Raw genomic sequence first — 13,014 nt, forward strand, 5'->3', positions numbered from 1 at the left:
AATTCCTTTATTTAGTTTCCCCATCTTCTACATTAACCATCTGGATCCGGTTGCCAAAAACTTAGCAACAACTTAGCTAGACTACTGGGGGTTCCAACTCCTTTTAGCAATCAAGAAAAGGATAATATCTTGAGGGTGAGGTTCTCAGCCTGGCTTACAAGTGGGGATGAGACCCCTTCTAGGCTCTCTGGCCTCCTGTGTTTACTGGTAGCCTTAATAATACTCAGGCAGCTATTAACGATGGTTATATATCATTCACAGAACACATTAAGAGAAAGAAAAGGAAAAAGGGACAAAGAGCTTTACCAAGGGAAGGGGGAGTACAAAAGTAGAGGGAAGCAAAATGGGGAGCAATCCAATCTCTATGTCACAGGAACAATCCTAAAGATATTAAAGCAATTGTCAGGGCCAAGACTGCATCCTACATTTGTATTCACAAACAGAACATTCATTTTCTAGAACATTTACGAGAGCTATAAAATTTGATCAAATATAAAGCTTTTAAGGAATCAAATTGATTAAATATATGAAGATGGCGTAAAGAAATCCACTGAAGGCTGCTGACAATAGGGGAGTGGAGGAAGGAAATAGAGGGAATTAATCTGATTGATGTATGAAATATGCACGAATGAAATATGACCACAAAACCCCTTTGTATAATTAATATGTGTGAATAAACAGAAACAAAACGAGGTTAAAAGCAGAAAAAACAAGAAACCTACTTCCTAATTGCAACATAGAAAAGGTAAAATTTAATAGGAAAATGGCAACACTGCACAGATGTTGGGTCAAGGAGAATTATAATGAAAAGTACAGTAGCAAAATTTTGAAATCAAGAACATTATATATAAAATTATGGAATGTAATCAAATCTCTACTTAGGAGAAAATCTATAGCCTTAAACGCTTTTACCATTACAGAACAAACAATAAGAATAGGGTTGTTAGAAAATTATTGAAAACGTCTCTTATGTAGGTAGGGCCTAAACAAAATATACTTTGCTCAATCTTCTCTGTACTTATGAGGTGGGCATTATTTTTTACTCTTTGTAATAGGAGGTAAATGCTGTATATGCACTAATTAGGCACATAATATGTAATGTTCTATGTAGTCTATTTTCAAAAATGATTTCACATGTGTCTTGATTGAATGCCACAATTATTTATTAATGCTTTATAGCCTGTAAAAATCTAGTCATGTATTTATGATGCAGATGAAAGGGTGAGAACAGCTCAATATTATGACTATATTTAACTCTACTAGCTTAAATTTACTCTATTAAAGGCTAAAAAAAAAAATAACGATGCCTAAATTACAGCACCAGGATTGTAGACACAAAAGCTGAATACAAGTTGGAATGGGAACAGGAATCAATAGTGATGCTTGTTGCCATTGTTCAGGGAAGCAGTTCTAGGTTGTTCAACTACTTAAACGTGAGAGAAGCAGGAAGAACATATATACATTACCACTTTATTAAAATATTGTATAAATACAGAGCAGTTGGGTACATCCATTCTAAGGCACTGTTCTGGTTTGAATGCTATTCCACAAGAGAGAAAGAGAAGCCATTACATTCGCTATTTTTCATCTCTACATTCAGACTCCTCCTGTGTTAGGTTTATTGCTACCAGGGTCTCAATTTTAACCTCAGGCTTATAGCAGCATAATACAGGGATGTGGATGCCACAAATTAAAGACATCCTGGCTCTGGCACTTGATACGATTTGGCACTTAATTATGAACTCTCTTGCATTATTTTTCCATTTGTTTCCCAACTCTTGTTTAACTAGAGATATTATACCCTTAATGAGTCTTACATATGAATTATATTCCATTACTAGTTTCCATTAAGCCTAGGACTAGTTACGCACAGAGTACATAACCCTAAAATACTTAGACATCACTTCCAAGAACTTCAATGCCAGAGAAGAGATGTAGTTTCCCTACTCTTAGTTTAAGGAAAGGATGGCTGGAAATCTTCATAAAGGGAAAATGCTTGAATGTTCCATTTCTCATATCTTATAATAAGGAATTAGGCTCAATGGATATTTTCACATATCAACAGTTTAACAGATTCAGAGACTTCTTCCCTTATGGGAATTTGAGTTGTTAAGATTATATGAGAATGTTTATATAAGTAGCAACATGTGTGTATGTGTGTGTGTGCGTAATTGTAACTAAAACTGAAAAAGGTTGAGAATCACTAAATGTTATAAGCCATCTGAATTAGTGACCCTTACCTCTTTAAAACGATATGTATGAATGTGTCAGTGTGTATGTAATAATAAGATTTCAAAGACATTGAGAATCACTGAGAAATTAATAAATTACTTGAATTAGTGATCCTCATCTCCTTCAAACAGTATGTTTGTATGATACAAGAGATGTATATCTTTAAAGAGTTTTCTAGAAAACTTGCAATAGCTGGAGATAACTAGGTTGGTATCAAAAAAGATCACACTGATAGCTACAAAGACATTTGTATAAGGCAGTGTGTTTCAGAATGTGTTTGCAGAATATTAGTTCTGTAAGTTAATACTAGGTGTACATCAAAGTTCTAGGATCAAATAAGTTTGAAAACACTGAGCCAAAAGAGGTGATTCATCTTCCTTTACTAGGCTAGGAACTCTCCAACAGTCTCACAAACTGATATGTATTATGAATCTAGGTAGGGGAAATAGCTAGGTAGCAATTCCCAAACTGCACTGCAGAATAAGTTGCAGAACTAAATGGTCTATGCCATTTACCTTGGGTGACACTGAATTTAAGAAGGGGTACAATTTCAGAAGCACTGAAAGTCACATTACCAAAAGAGAGTCAAAAGCCATTGCATCAATCTAAATTAAATTCGATCCTACCTGTACAGTTTCAACTCTCAAGTGATTTCTCCCAGACCTAGAGCTTAATTACAAAATTACTACTCCGCTCTAACCACCATACCAGACTGGCAAATTATGGTGAACAAATTTTGCAAAACTCTCAAGTCAAAGTTAAAAGTCTTAACTTCTTTAAACATGAAAATTCGAATGGCAATGACCAAGTTTTTATCATAACAGGCAAATATTCATCTTCATACTCCTGACACATTTTTATTGTTTGACAAAATTCAACTTGCCAACTGGGGGGAACACATCTAAAGCTTTATGGTCACATATTATAGCAGAATGTGTATGGTACTGCTATAACAGATACGTTAGATAGACATAATTATCCATTATATTGACCCTACCCCTACAAAGACTGTCATCATTTACATGCTTTGTGTTTATATGTATGATATGGTTGCTTTGGAACACAAAACTTGCCATTGCAATAAAAAAGACTTGCATTCACAGGATAAATCACATGTAGGAATGTTGCAAGAATAGGTAGACTAGAAGTCATGTACTTGGAAGGAAGGTATTTTAAAATACCATCTAAGAAAGTGTTCTTATAAGGTTCTTCCAAGACAAGCTACTATAGGCTACAATTGTTTAGGTTAGTGTTAATTTTTGTAGAATCTACTTCTTTCCCTTAACAATTCTTAAAGAAGTCCTCTAAAGTGGGTGACTTGGTGCATAATTAGGCCTGCTCTCTGTCTGAAGCTTTTTGAACAATGACTACACTTATATGGCTTTTCCCCCGTATGGATTCTTAAATGGATAACAAGGCTTGGTCTCTGTCTAAAGCTTTTCCCGCAGTAATTACATTTAAAAGGTCTCTCTTCAGTATGTGTTCTCTGGTGCAAAGTAAGTGCTGTCAGCCGGCTAAAACTTTTCCCACAATTATGACATCTATGAGGTTTTTCACCTGTATGAGTTTTCAGATGTCTTTTAAGACTTGATCCATGACAAAAACTTTTCCCACACTCCAGGCATTTATATGTTTCTTCTTCAGAATGGGTTCTCTGGTGCCCAATAAGGTGTGACCGCCGAGTGAATCGCTTTTTACATACAGTACATTCATAGGGTCTCTCTCCTGTATGAAGTCGTTGGTGTCTATAAAGGTCTGAGCTACGAAGGAATCGTTTTCCACATTCAGGGCATTTGTGAGGTTCCTCTCCAGAATGAATTCTCTGGTGACCAGTCAGTTGTGATTTTCGAGCAAAACATTTTCCACACTGAGGACATCGATGAGGTTTCTCTCCTGGACTCTTTTTCTTTGGAGGCTTAGGGTTGAGAGGTTCTTCCAGATTGGAGGTCTCGGGTGTCTCTCCTAGAGTAGGGTTTGGAGGATCTACAAGTTTTTCTAAATCTGTCTGTAAATCCTCTGGAGGGGGTTCCCATTGGTTTTCTAACTGGACATAGTCTTTCTGTAAAATGGGACCCTGGAGAGCATTCCCCTCTAAAGTTACAATAAATGGATACATATTTTCCAGTTTTTTCTGTTTTGAAGCATCTTCTTCATTTTCTATGCCCAGTTCAAAACCTGAAACAAAATAGAAAACGTAGGTGGCATTGCATTTTGAGAGGGGGAAAAAAAGTGAAAGAAAATGAAGAGGCATGTCAAATGATTAACAGGAATACAGACTTTTCTCAAAAGTATTCTAAGCTCTTTATCCTGGTTTCTTACCTATTTTGGAATCAAGTAATTGTTTCATTTCTTTGGAATCCTGTAATTCCTTCACCCATGGCTCTTCTCTATGATCCAATGGGAAGTTCACATCAAGCTTTGGTAATGGATATCCTGGTGAGAGAAAAAAAAAGGCAAGCATGATAATTTGGTTCATCAAAGATTTTTGCAAAGTTTGGGCTCATTTCTAAGATACATGCCTCTTAATATTTATTTCCTCCTCAATTACTGTTACTTCATTTGCAGTCATTTACAAAAGACTTCTTACAAACAGATTAAGAACAGAACAAAAACAGAAAGCCAGGTGTCAGTGGCTCATGCCTGTAATCCTAGTAACTCAGGAGGCTGAGATCTGAGGATCATGGTTCAAAGCCAGCCCAGGGAAGAAAGTCTGTGCGACTCATATTTAATTAACTACAAGCCAGAAGTGGAACTGTGGCTCAAGTGGTAGAGCAACAAAGCTGGCTTTGAGCAAAATAGTTCAGCTCTGAGTTCAAGCCCTAGTACTAGCACCACAGGAAAAAAAAGGAACAAACATTCTTTTGTGCTACCATCAAGTGTATTCCACTCTAATCAAGGGAAAGTCAGTGAATCAATTGTGTGTTGAAACTGGATAAATTTTTAATTAAATTTGATTGACAAGGTGATGTACAGAGGGGGTACAGTTGCATAATAAGGTAGTGAATACATTACTTGTCTTATTTGTTATACCCTCTCACATTTTTCTTTCCCTTCTCTAGTTCAGATAAGCATATATACAATATCCAGTGTGCCAAAATCATATATAGTGACCACATGGGGTACAGCACAGGAAATTCACCTAGTACATTAAACATAACGACAACAATAAAGTCCTCCTGTTTCCATCTCTTGGGGTTCATTTTGCTTAGCCTCATCTTATATAATCATATGTACATAGCTGTTGGGCTCTTGTGATCCTCTGATAGGTCTGTCCTAGACCTTTTTATGTTTATTTAGTAATTGAAACAGGATTAATTTAAGTTCTACCGTTAGTTACAGGCATTCACATAGAAACACATTCTTTTTGAAGTGTGTAATAGCCTGTAAAATGAAAACAATGCAAGATTAGAACATTAAAATATTATATATTTCTCCTTTGGCCAATCAACTTAATATGGACTAAAGAGTTTTCGCTCTTTCTCACCATTACTTTAAAATATGCTGGCAATCCAGGAGTACCCAAAAACTACATGTTCAAATCTAAGATTTGGTGTTAAGGCACCAAATCTTACCGTCTGACCATCTACTATATTCTCAATGTCAGTGAATAATATTGTCATCTGCCCACATCACTGGACAGAGAGCTAGATGCCACATGCAACTGTTCTTACCCATCACCTAATGCCAGGCAGTCTACATTTCACACCTGTTAAACAAATTAGGGATCATCCCTTTGCTCTCAACACTGCTCTTCTTGTTCCTGTCCACCCCACCCCCCCCCCCCGCCCAGCATCATGAGTTCTCTCTGACCCCCTGGGCTTTTACACATGGTGGTCCTCCTGCCCAGTCTTCTCCCATCTCCCCTTGTTACCCTGAAACAGCTATCTCTGCAGTCCATCCTGCGGGTGTTTACCCACATCCCCTTTCTCCAGAGTGAATCCTTCTCCTCCTAAAGCTGCTCAGCTGGCCATGCAATGCACTCCTCTAGCATCCCACGCCCTCCGGTGCACCTGCCACTTCACAGATGGGACAGACGGGACAAGCTCTCCTGTGGACACAGCTCAACCAGACTGAGAGTTCCAATGCTTTTCTTTTCTTTTCTTTTCTTTTTTTTTTTTTTTTGCCAGTCCTGGGCCTTGGACTCAGGGCCTGAGCACTGTCCCTGGCTTCTTTTTGGTGAAGGCTAGCACTCTACCACTTGAGCCACAGTGCCACTTCTGGCCATTTTCTGTATATGTGGTGCTGGGGAATTGAACCCAGGGTCTCATGTATACGAGGCAAGCACTCTTGCCACTAGGCCATATCCCCAGCCCCTCCAATGCTTTTCTGATGTGAGTCCTAATGAGCCCAAACTGTAGCACAGAGCCTGATTCTTACAAGGGGCTCATGATGTCACTTGACTTTATAATTAAGAGGAGAAAAGGCATAGTTGCTAAACCCTGTGGTACTATGGGGACATCAGACATTTCTCCTTTGCAACTTTGGCTATACTTGACTTGTTTCCATTTTCATGGTTTCTTTTGTTGTGTCAGTATGACATAGTTGGTCAACATGCCACAATGTCTAAGCTGGGCCTGCAGGAGTAAGAAAGAGGACAGTGACCACACTTGGATGAAGGGCAGGGGCAGGGAGCATGGACAGCAGTGCAGGAGAATCCCAAAGGGAAGAGAAATGCAGGAGTATGTTGGCTATGGGTTCTAATTGCCTTTCTCCAGGAGATTTCTGCCTTCTGCAACTCACAGTCATGTCACAGAGGCAGTAAGCCTTAACCCTTGTGTATATGTGTGTATGCATCCAAGTGTGTAAGTGTGTGTATGTGTCTGTGTGTGTACACCAGTACTAGACCTTCAACTCAGAGCCTGGGTCTACCTCTTAGCTTTGTTACTCATGCCTGGCCCTCCACCACTTGAGCCACAGCTCCACTTCCAACTTTTTGATGACTGGAAATAAGAATCTCATGAACTTTCCTTGCCCAGGTTGGCTTTGAACCACAATTCTCAGATCTTAGCCTCGTGAGTAGCTAGGATTACAGATATGAGCCACCAGCAGCTAGCTGATTCTGAAACTTTTGCTTGTGAAAGACTTAGCTAATAAGTGTGTTACCTCTGCACCCTGGGTTTTGTTGATGTAGAGAACCTGCTTACCACACTTAGAGAACTCTTCTCGGCTGCATTTATTTCATTTACACTCTGTAAGTGACTGAACCCCCTTCAAGGATCTGATGGGAACATATTACTCAGGTATTCAGTCTGAATGAGGTACTAATGCCTAAAAATAACTTTGGTCTCTGCGAACCACATTAAGATCCTGTATCTCAAGAGATGAACAAATAATTCATCATCCAGAGTCTCATCTCCCACCAAAGGTTTTTGCAAATACTATTCTTGCTTTTTTAAAAAGCCCCTTGAGCAAGGCCAATATTTTATCTACTTCTGAGTACCAATCTATCCAAAGAACATTGTTCCTTGCTAGCATTTCCAGACATTTCCTCCTCCTTCTCCCCTTTCTCCTACTTTAAGAGGACCATTTTGATTGGAAAATTGATATTTTACCTCCCAATACAAACTCCTAGAGCTCTTGAACTCTCCAATAGAAACAACAGAAAGCATCTACGGCCATACCTGAACGTGCCCGATCTCGTCTGCTCTGGGAAGCTAAGCAGGGTCGGGCCTGGTTAGTACTTGGATGGGAGAAACAACAGAAAGCAAATCCTTCCCTTACCAGGATCCAGAAAGGGCTGGCACTGGCCAGCAGCAGCATAGTCCATCTCCTGTGGCCCCGGCTGTGGGATCCAGGCCTCTGCTACCGGGGGATCCTGGACATTTCCCATTACCTGGAGTGCAGGTGACTCCAGGTGCATATTTGGTGGCATGGGTACTGTCCCCACCGGTGCCAGTTCTTCCAAGAGCATGTCGTGCATGTTGACCTGTGGGAAAGGGCGGAACGCATCATTGCAGTGTAGACCCACTGGAAGCGAAGCTCATTTTATCTCATTTGAAATAAGCGGATACCCAGGAAGAGTACAAAGAGACACACATGTCCATTTTCCAGTGTCATAGAAAACAATACATAAGAAGAAACTGGTGAGGTCACTTGGAATAGTATATCATACTCATTCCAACATATCTAAGCAAGCAAAATTGTAACATGTGATCCCTACAAAGACCTACTGGTGAGGCATTCTACCTGCTTTCTCTTTCAAAGTCTGTTGCAGGGGATGTGCATGCTAAAGTCACAAATTTCAAGGTTCACTGGACACACTTCATGCACTGAAGAGCCAGGACTGGCTAGTATTTCTGTACTGGTTGTCATTCAAAGATTAAACCTTCTATCATCAACAAAATCAGGCGGACAGAAAAAGGAAGGGGAAACGACTATTCATATTACCCCAGGGAGTCAGGAACCTTCAGAAGTCACCTGTCAAGACTGCCACCTTCCATTATTACAACTGTTTTTGCCATATTCCTCTGGGACCCAGCACCCACTGAAAACGCTGGAAGCACCTGCCGTCTCTGGGGACACTGCTCTTTATTCATCTGTGGCCTAGCTAAAGAGAGGCATTATGAAGCTGCTCTGTACAGAGGGCAAAGCCACCTACCACCACAGGTTGTTTTGGATACATTGATAGGTGTTGCTCTGGGAATTTAGTAGGGCACAGATGGAAACATCACTTCTAAGGCAGAGTTGTTCCCTACCAAATGTAGAATTTCCCTTTAAACATTCCTGCAAGTGAAAAGAACCTAACCAAGAAACATACCTTACAGATCAATTACAACCCAAATATTTGTGCACACTGTAGCATGACTTGGATTCCCTAGGAATGTACTGCTATACAAATCAAAGAAAGACTACACTCCTTACTGTTCCTTTTAGCCAAGACTTGTTGGCCACTTTGAGAAATTGTGTGACAAGTAGCAACACGTCTCATCCCAATTGACCTGTGGCAAGATTTCCTGATTAACCCCATTATACTAATTCTAAGCAGAGATACTGTGGGTGAGGTGAAGCTGAAATATATATATATATATATATATATATATATGCAGAAATGCATATTAGCTTACAATTGACTTCATCCCCTTTCTTCTTCTTCTTTCTAGACTTTATACCAGTAAGGGTAGGAAAGCTTACTGCAGAAAAAGAAAGCCTAGGAATAATTGTTTGCCCATGGGGTTGTGGGTCACACTTACCTTATCACCTCATCAACTTCCTGATTTCTTAAAACAACTATTTAACAAAGTAAAACCATTATAAACATGCAGAGTAAGTAAGCACAGGCTGTGGCTGGAATTGGCCTGCAGGCCATGGACTAAGAAAGGATTCTTTTCCTTGGTGTATTTAAATGAGTTTTGCTATCTATGAATTTCCTTTAATGACAGTACAGAGGGCAGCACAATTATAGAGAGGGAATGGAATCAGATATGGTTGACAGCCACTGACCCAGATAATGATTCCAGCAGAAGAGAAAAATGAATGGGCTGTGGAGAAGTCTTGAGGGTGTAGAATGGCATGGACATAAAAGGCCTTGTCTAGACCCAGCTACCTCAGTGGTTCTTTTGGCCTAAGAATGAAGACCCCAAACTCTTTTCTCACCTGCTGCTCTGGTATCTCAAGTTCTCTCTGTAAATCTTCTATCAGGGACACAACTCTTTCTCTGTTTTCTGGGCAGTGTTCCCTCACCCAGGTCTCTATCTCTGTGGGCAGAATAGTTAGGAATTGTTCCAACACTAGCAGCTCCAGGATTTGTTCCTTAGAACGCATCTTCGGCTTCAGCCATTGACAGCAAAGTTCCCAGAGTTTGTTGAAAGCTTCATGAGGTCCAGCGGCTTCTGTGTACTGGAACTGCCTGAAACGCTGGCGGAACACTTCACAGTCTGTGTCATACTCCTGCAGCACAGAGCCCTGATTCAAGGAGGCCTGGATGGCACAACCCAGGGCCACAGCCATTGTCCTTTCTAGAGGTTTACAATTGATTTGGGGCCTGAGGTCTCTGGCTCCTGTGTTTTGACTCTAATAATCCAGGGGAGCCACCTATAGCTGAAGACAAGAAAATATGAGAGAAGAGGAACAGTAATGATCAGACGATGACACATTCATATATTTTTCCCTGAGTACCTAAATGCACAAACTGTTCATTGTGGTTTAAGAATCTAAAAGCTTGGGCTGGGGATATAGCCTAGTGGCAAGAGTGCCTGCCTCGGATACACGAGGCCCTAGGTTCGATTCCCCAGCACCACATATACAGAAAACGGCCAGAAACGGCGCTGTGGCTCAAGTGGCGGAGTGCTAGCCTTGAGCGGAAAGAAGCCAGGGACAGTGCTCAGGCCCGGAGTCCAAGGCCCAGGACTGGCCAAAAAAAAAAAAAAAAAAAAAAAAAAAGAATCTAAAAGCTGTAAACTCACTTTCCAGACACACACACACACACACACACACACACACACACACACACACACACAGAGAGTTCCTCATGTTTCAGATATTTGTAAGATCTCAGAGTTCATCAGCATACCCTCTAAAGCTGTGCTTGTCCATACCATAGTCAGTGGTCTCGTGTGGCACTTTAAAACTTCAGTTTCTCAAAAAAGTTCAGTTTCTCAGTCATACTATCCAAATTCGAACTGCTCAATAAACACCATCACAAAAAAATTCTATGGGGCATCTCTCTTCTAGTCTTCCATGGTCCCAAGTGTAAGAACTATGCCATTAATATGCCTCCAGGTATTTTTAGATTTACTTGCCTTAAACACATTCTCAGTCTATTCCATGTGTCTTGTGTTTTTGAATATATGGAGGCATTAAAAGAAATATATAGGAAAAATAATACAATACTTTTGAGGTCACAGAGGTGGTTACGTGCATGTCTCCTCAGGTCCTATGACCTGTATCTGCATCTGATGGACCTTTTCTCTCCAAGAAAGATTCTTGAAGGGATTGCTGAAAAAAAAATACATACTCATGATTTTCTTCCTACTTAGTCCTCAAAAATCGAAACTGTATCCTCATAACCCTTTTATCATGACAGTAAACTGAACTTTAGTGGATGATTGATCTAGGCACGATACCTACATGTGTGTCCTTGATGCCCAATCCATCTGTCAGCAAAATATGCATAATCATAGCATTGAGTCCATAAAATATCCTGTGCAGGACCAATTGCATAGGAAGTGAATAGCAGCTTGATTGGCACAAGGAAAGGGCTCAATTAAAGTTTATTGCTGGTAACGGCTCCTTCCTAGGAAGCTTCTACTTTCCTGAGCCTAGACATCCAACCATTGCTGGAGGGAATCCAGGAACCGCAATTTTTGGCTGCAGACCCACCCGTTAATCGGCTCCAGCTTCACAGCTGGCGAGCCCTCCCCATAAGTGACCCAAAACCTTCCATCACGTTTACCAGGGAAGTGACCCTCTGGGTTTCCTTCCATGGGCCCTGTCCAGTTAAAAGTTCATTTCACTGTGGGATTAGAGGTTTTCCCTTACACCACCCTGGGGTAAACGCACCCTCACAGGGCCTACTAGTAAAACGATGAGAGAAAAGAGGGCACTTGGGGAAAATTCAAGCCTGACATGCCCCCCGAAAAGTCTGAACGCTGGTTTTAAAATCTGATGCCAGTTTCACGGGCGCGGTCTCCAATAGTAACTAGGTGACAAGGTTCATCTAGCCAGAGGGGTACTCGCTAGCGTGGGAAGACTCCCAGGAAGGCCTGGCCGGGTCGCAGGGAGCGGCGACGGGGTCTCTGATCAGATAGGGGCCCGCCGCCCGTGGTTGCTCTCGGCGCCTACCGTCCAGAACACATCTGGAATCTGCCAGCTCCGGAGGCCCAAGCTGGCAAAGGGAGCCCCGTTACCCGCTCTAGCGCCCCAGGGACGGCCACGCCCTCTGGCCGCTCCGGGACTCACCGCCTCGGCGCCCACGGCTCTCCCCAGCTCACCGGCAACTGCTCAAAGCGCAGGCGCAGAAGTGTCATGTGGACTACATCTCCCAGCAGGCCTCACGCCACCCCGCCGCGCTCAGGGCCCGAAAGGATGCTGACATGGGAGGGGCTAGCGCTCTCCCGGGCTTCCACCTAGCTTCAGCTGCTTTGGACGTGGTCCCATTTCCGGTTTAATAGCTTTTTGGTCTCGGGGGGTTGGGAGGGACGAGCCCGGTATCGTGTACCAAGTGAGAGCTTCTTCCCAGCAGCCTTAGAGTAACCAGAGAAGGGAATCTCCTTAAAACCCGCTATGACTCACTGATTCTCAAACCTGTAATCCGGGGGAGGAAGGTAATTTCTTGGCAGAGATTTATTTATTAATAATTCAGACTTCTGGGCCCCAGAAATTTTGTACAACACCCTGGCGCACTCACATTTTGGTAAGCTTTCCTGAAGATTTTGATTCTCATATCGCCTGCAGAGCACCGTGTTCTAGAATTTCCTTCCCACGTTTTTTTCTGGAGGCTCCCAGGATGCGATGTAAAGGCGCCGCCCATTCCTGTCCACCGCCTTCGGTGCACAGAGGTCACCGGGGGTCTTTGGGACCACCCCCTGGATCGGCCTCAAGCCTTCCAGTAAGTCCCTCGCTAGTCCCGCCCCTGAAACCAAACTTTACCTTCTCATTGGTCAATAGCAAGATGAGGCTCGACGTGATCCAAACGCGGCTAGATACGAGGATGGATGTTGTCCTTTGAACAACGTAGTTCTCATGTTGATTCCCTACTGTCACTTCTCATCTATGGTCACCACTTTAGCGTTTGGCTTTCGTGCGTGAGAGTCGGGGTTTAGCTCCATGTGGGTCCGCTGTCTG

The 13,014-nt window shown here is 41.9% G+C and overlaps 1 protein-coding gene across 2 annotated transcripts; it reads right to left on the minus strand.

The window, feature by feature from the left end:
• Positions 1-1,050: 1,050 nt before the first annotated feature.
• Znf449 (zinc finger protein 449) lies at positions 1,051-12,666 on the minus strand. 2 transcript variants are annotated; one of them, XM_048336420.1, is made up of 5 exons: positions 12,578-12,666; positions 9,826-10,269; positions 7,954-8,158; positions 4,552-4,665; positions 1,051-4,407 (listed from the first exon to the last, which is right to left on the minus strand). In XM_048336420.1, the coding sequence occupies exons 2-5, from the start codon at positions 10,177-10,179 to the stop codon at positions 3,524-3,526; spliced, it is 1,557 nt and encodes a 518-aa protein (XP_048192377.1). In that variant the 5' UTR covers positions 10,180-10,269; positions 12,578-12,666; the 3' UTR covers positions 1,051-3,523. The 2 variants fall into 2 exon arrangements, with proteins under 2 accessions (XP_048192377.1, XP_048192378.1); XM_048336421.1 differs by lacking the exon at positions 12,578-12,666 and adding an exon at positions 12,130-12,161.
• Between the last annotated feature and the right edge of the window lie 348 nt (positions 12,667-13,014).

This window comes from Perognathus longimembris, chromosome 28 (genome assembly GCF_023159225.1).
Source record: "Perognathus longimembris pacificus isolate PPM17 chromosome 28, ASM2315922v1, whole genome shotgun sequence".
NCBI lineage: Eukaryota > Metazoa > Chordata > Mammalia > Rodentia > Heteromyidae > Perognathus > Perognathus longimembris.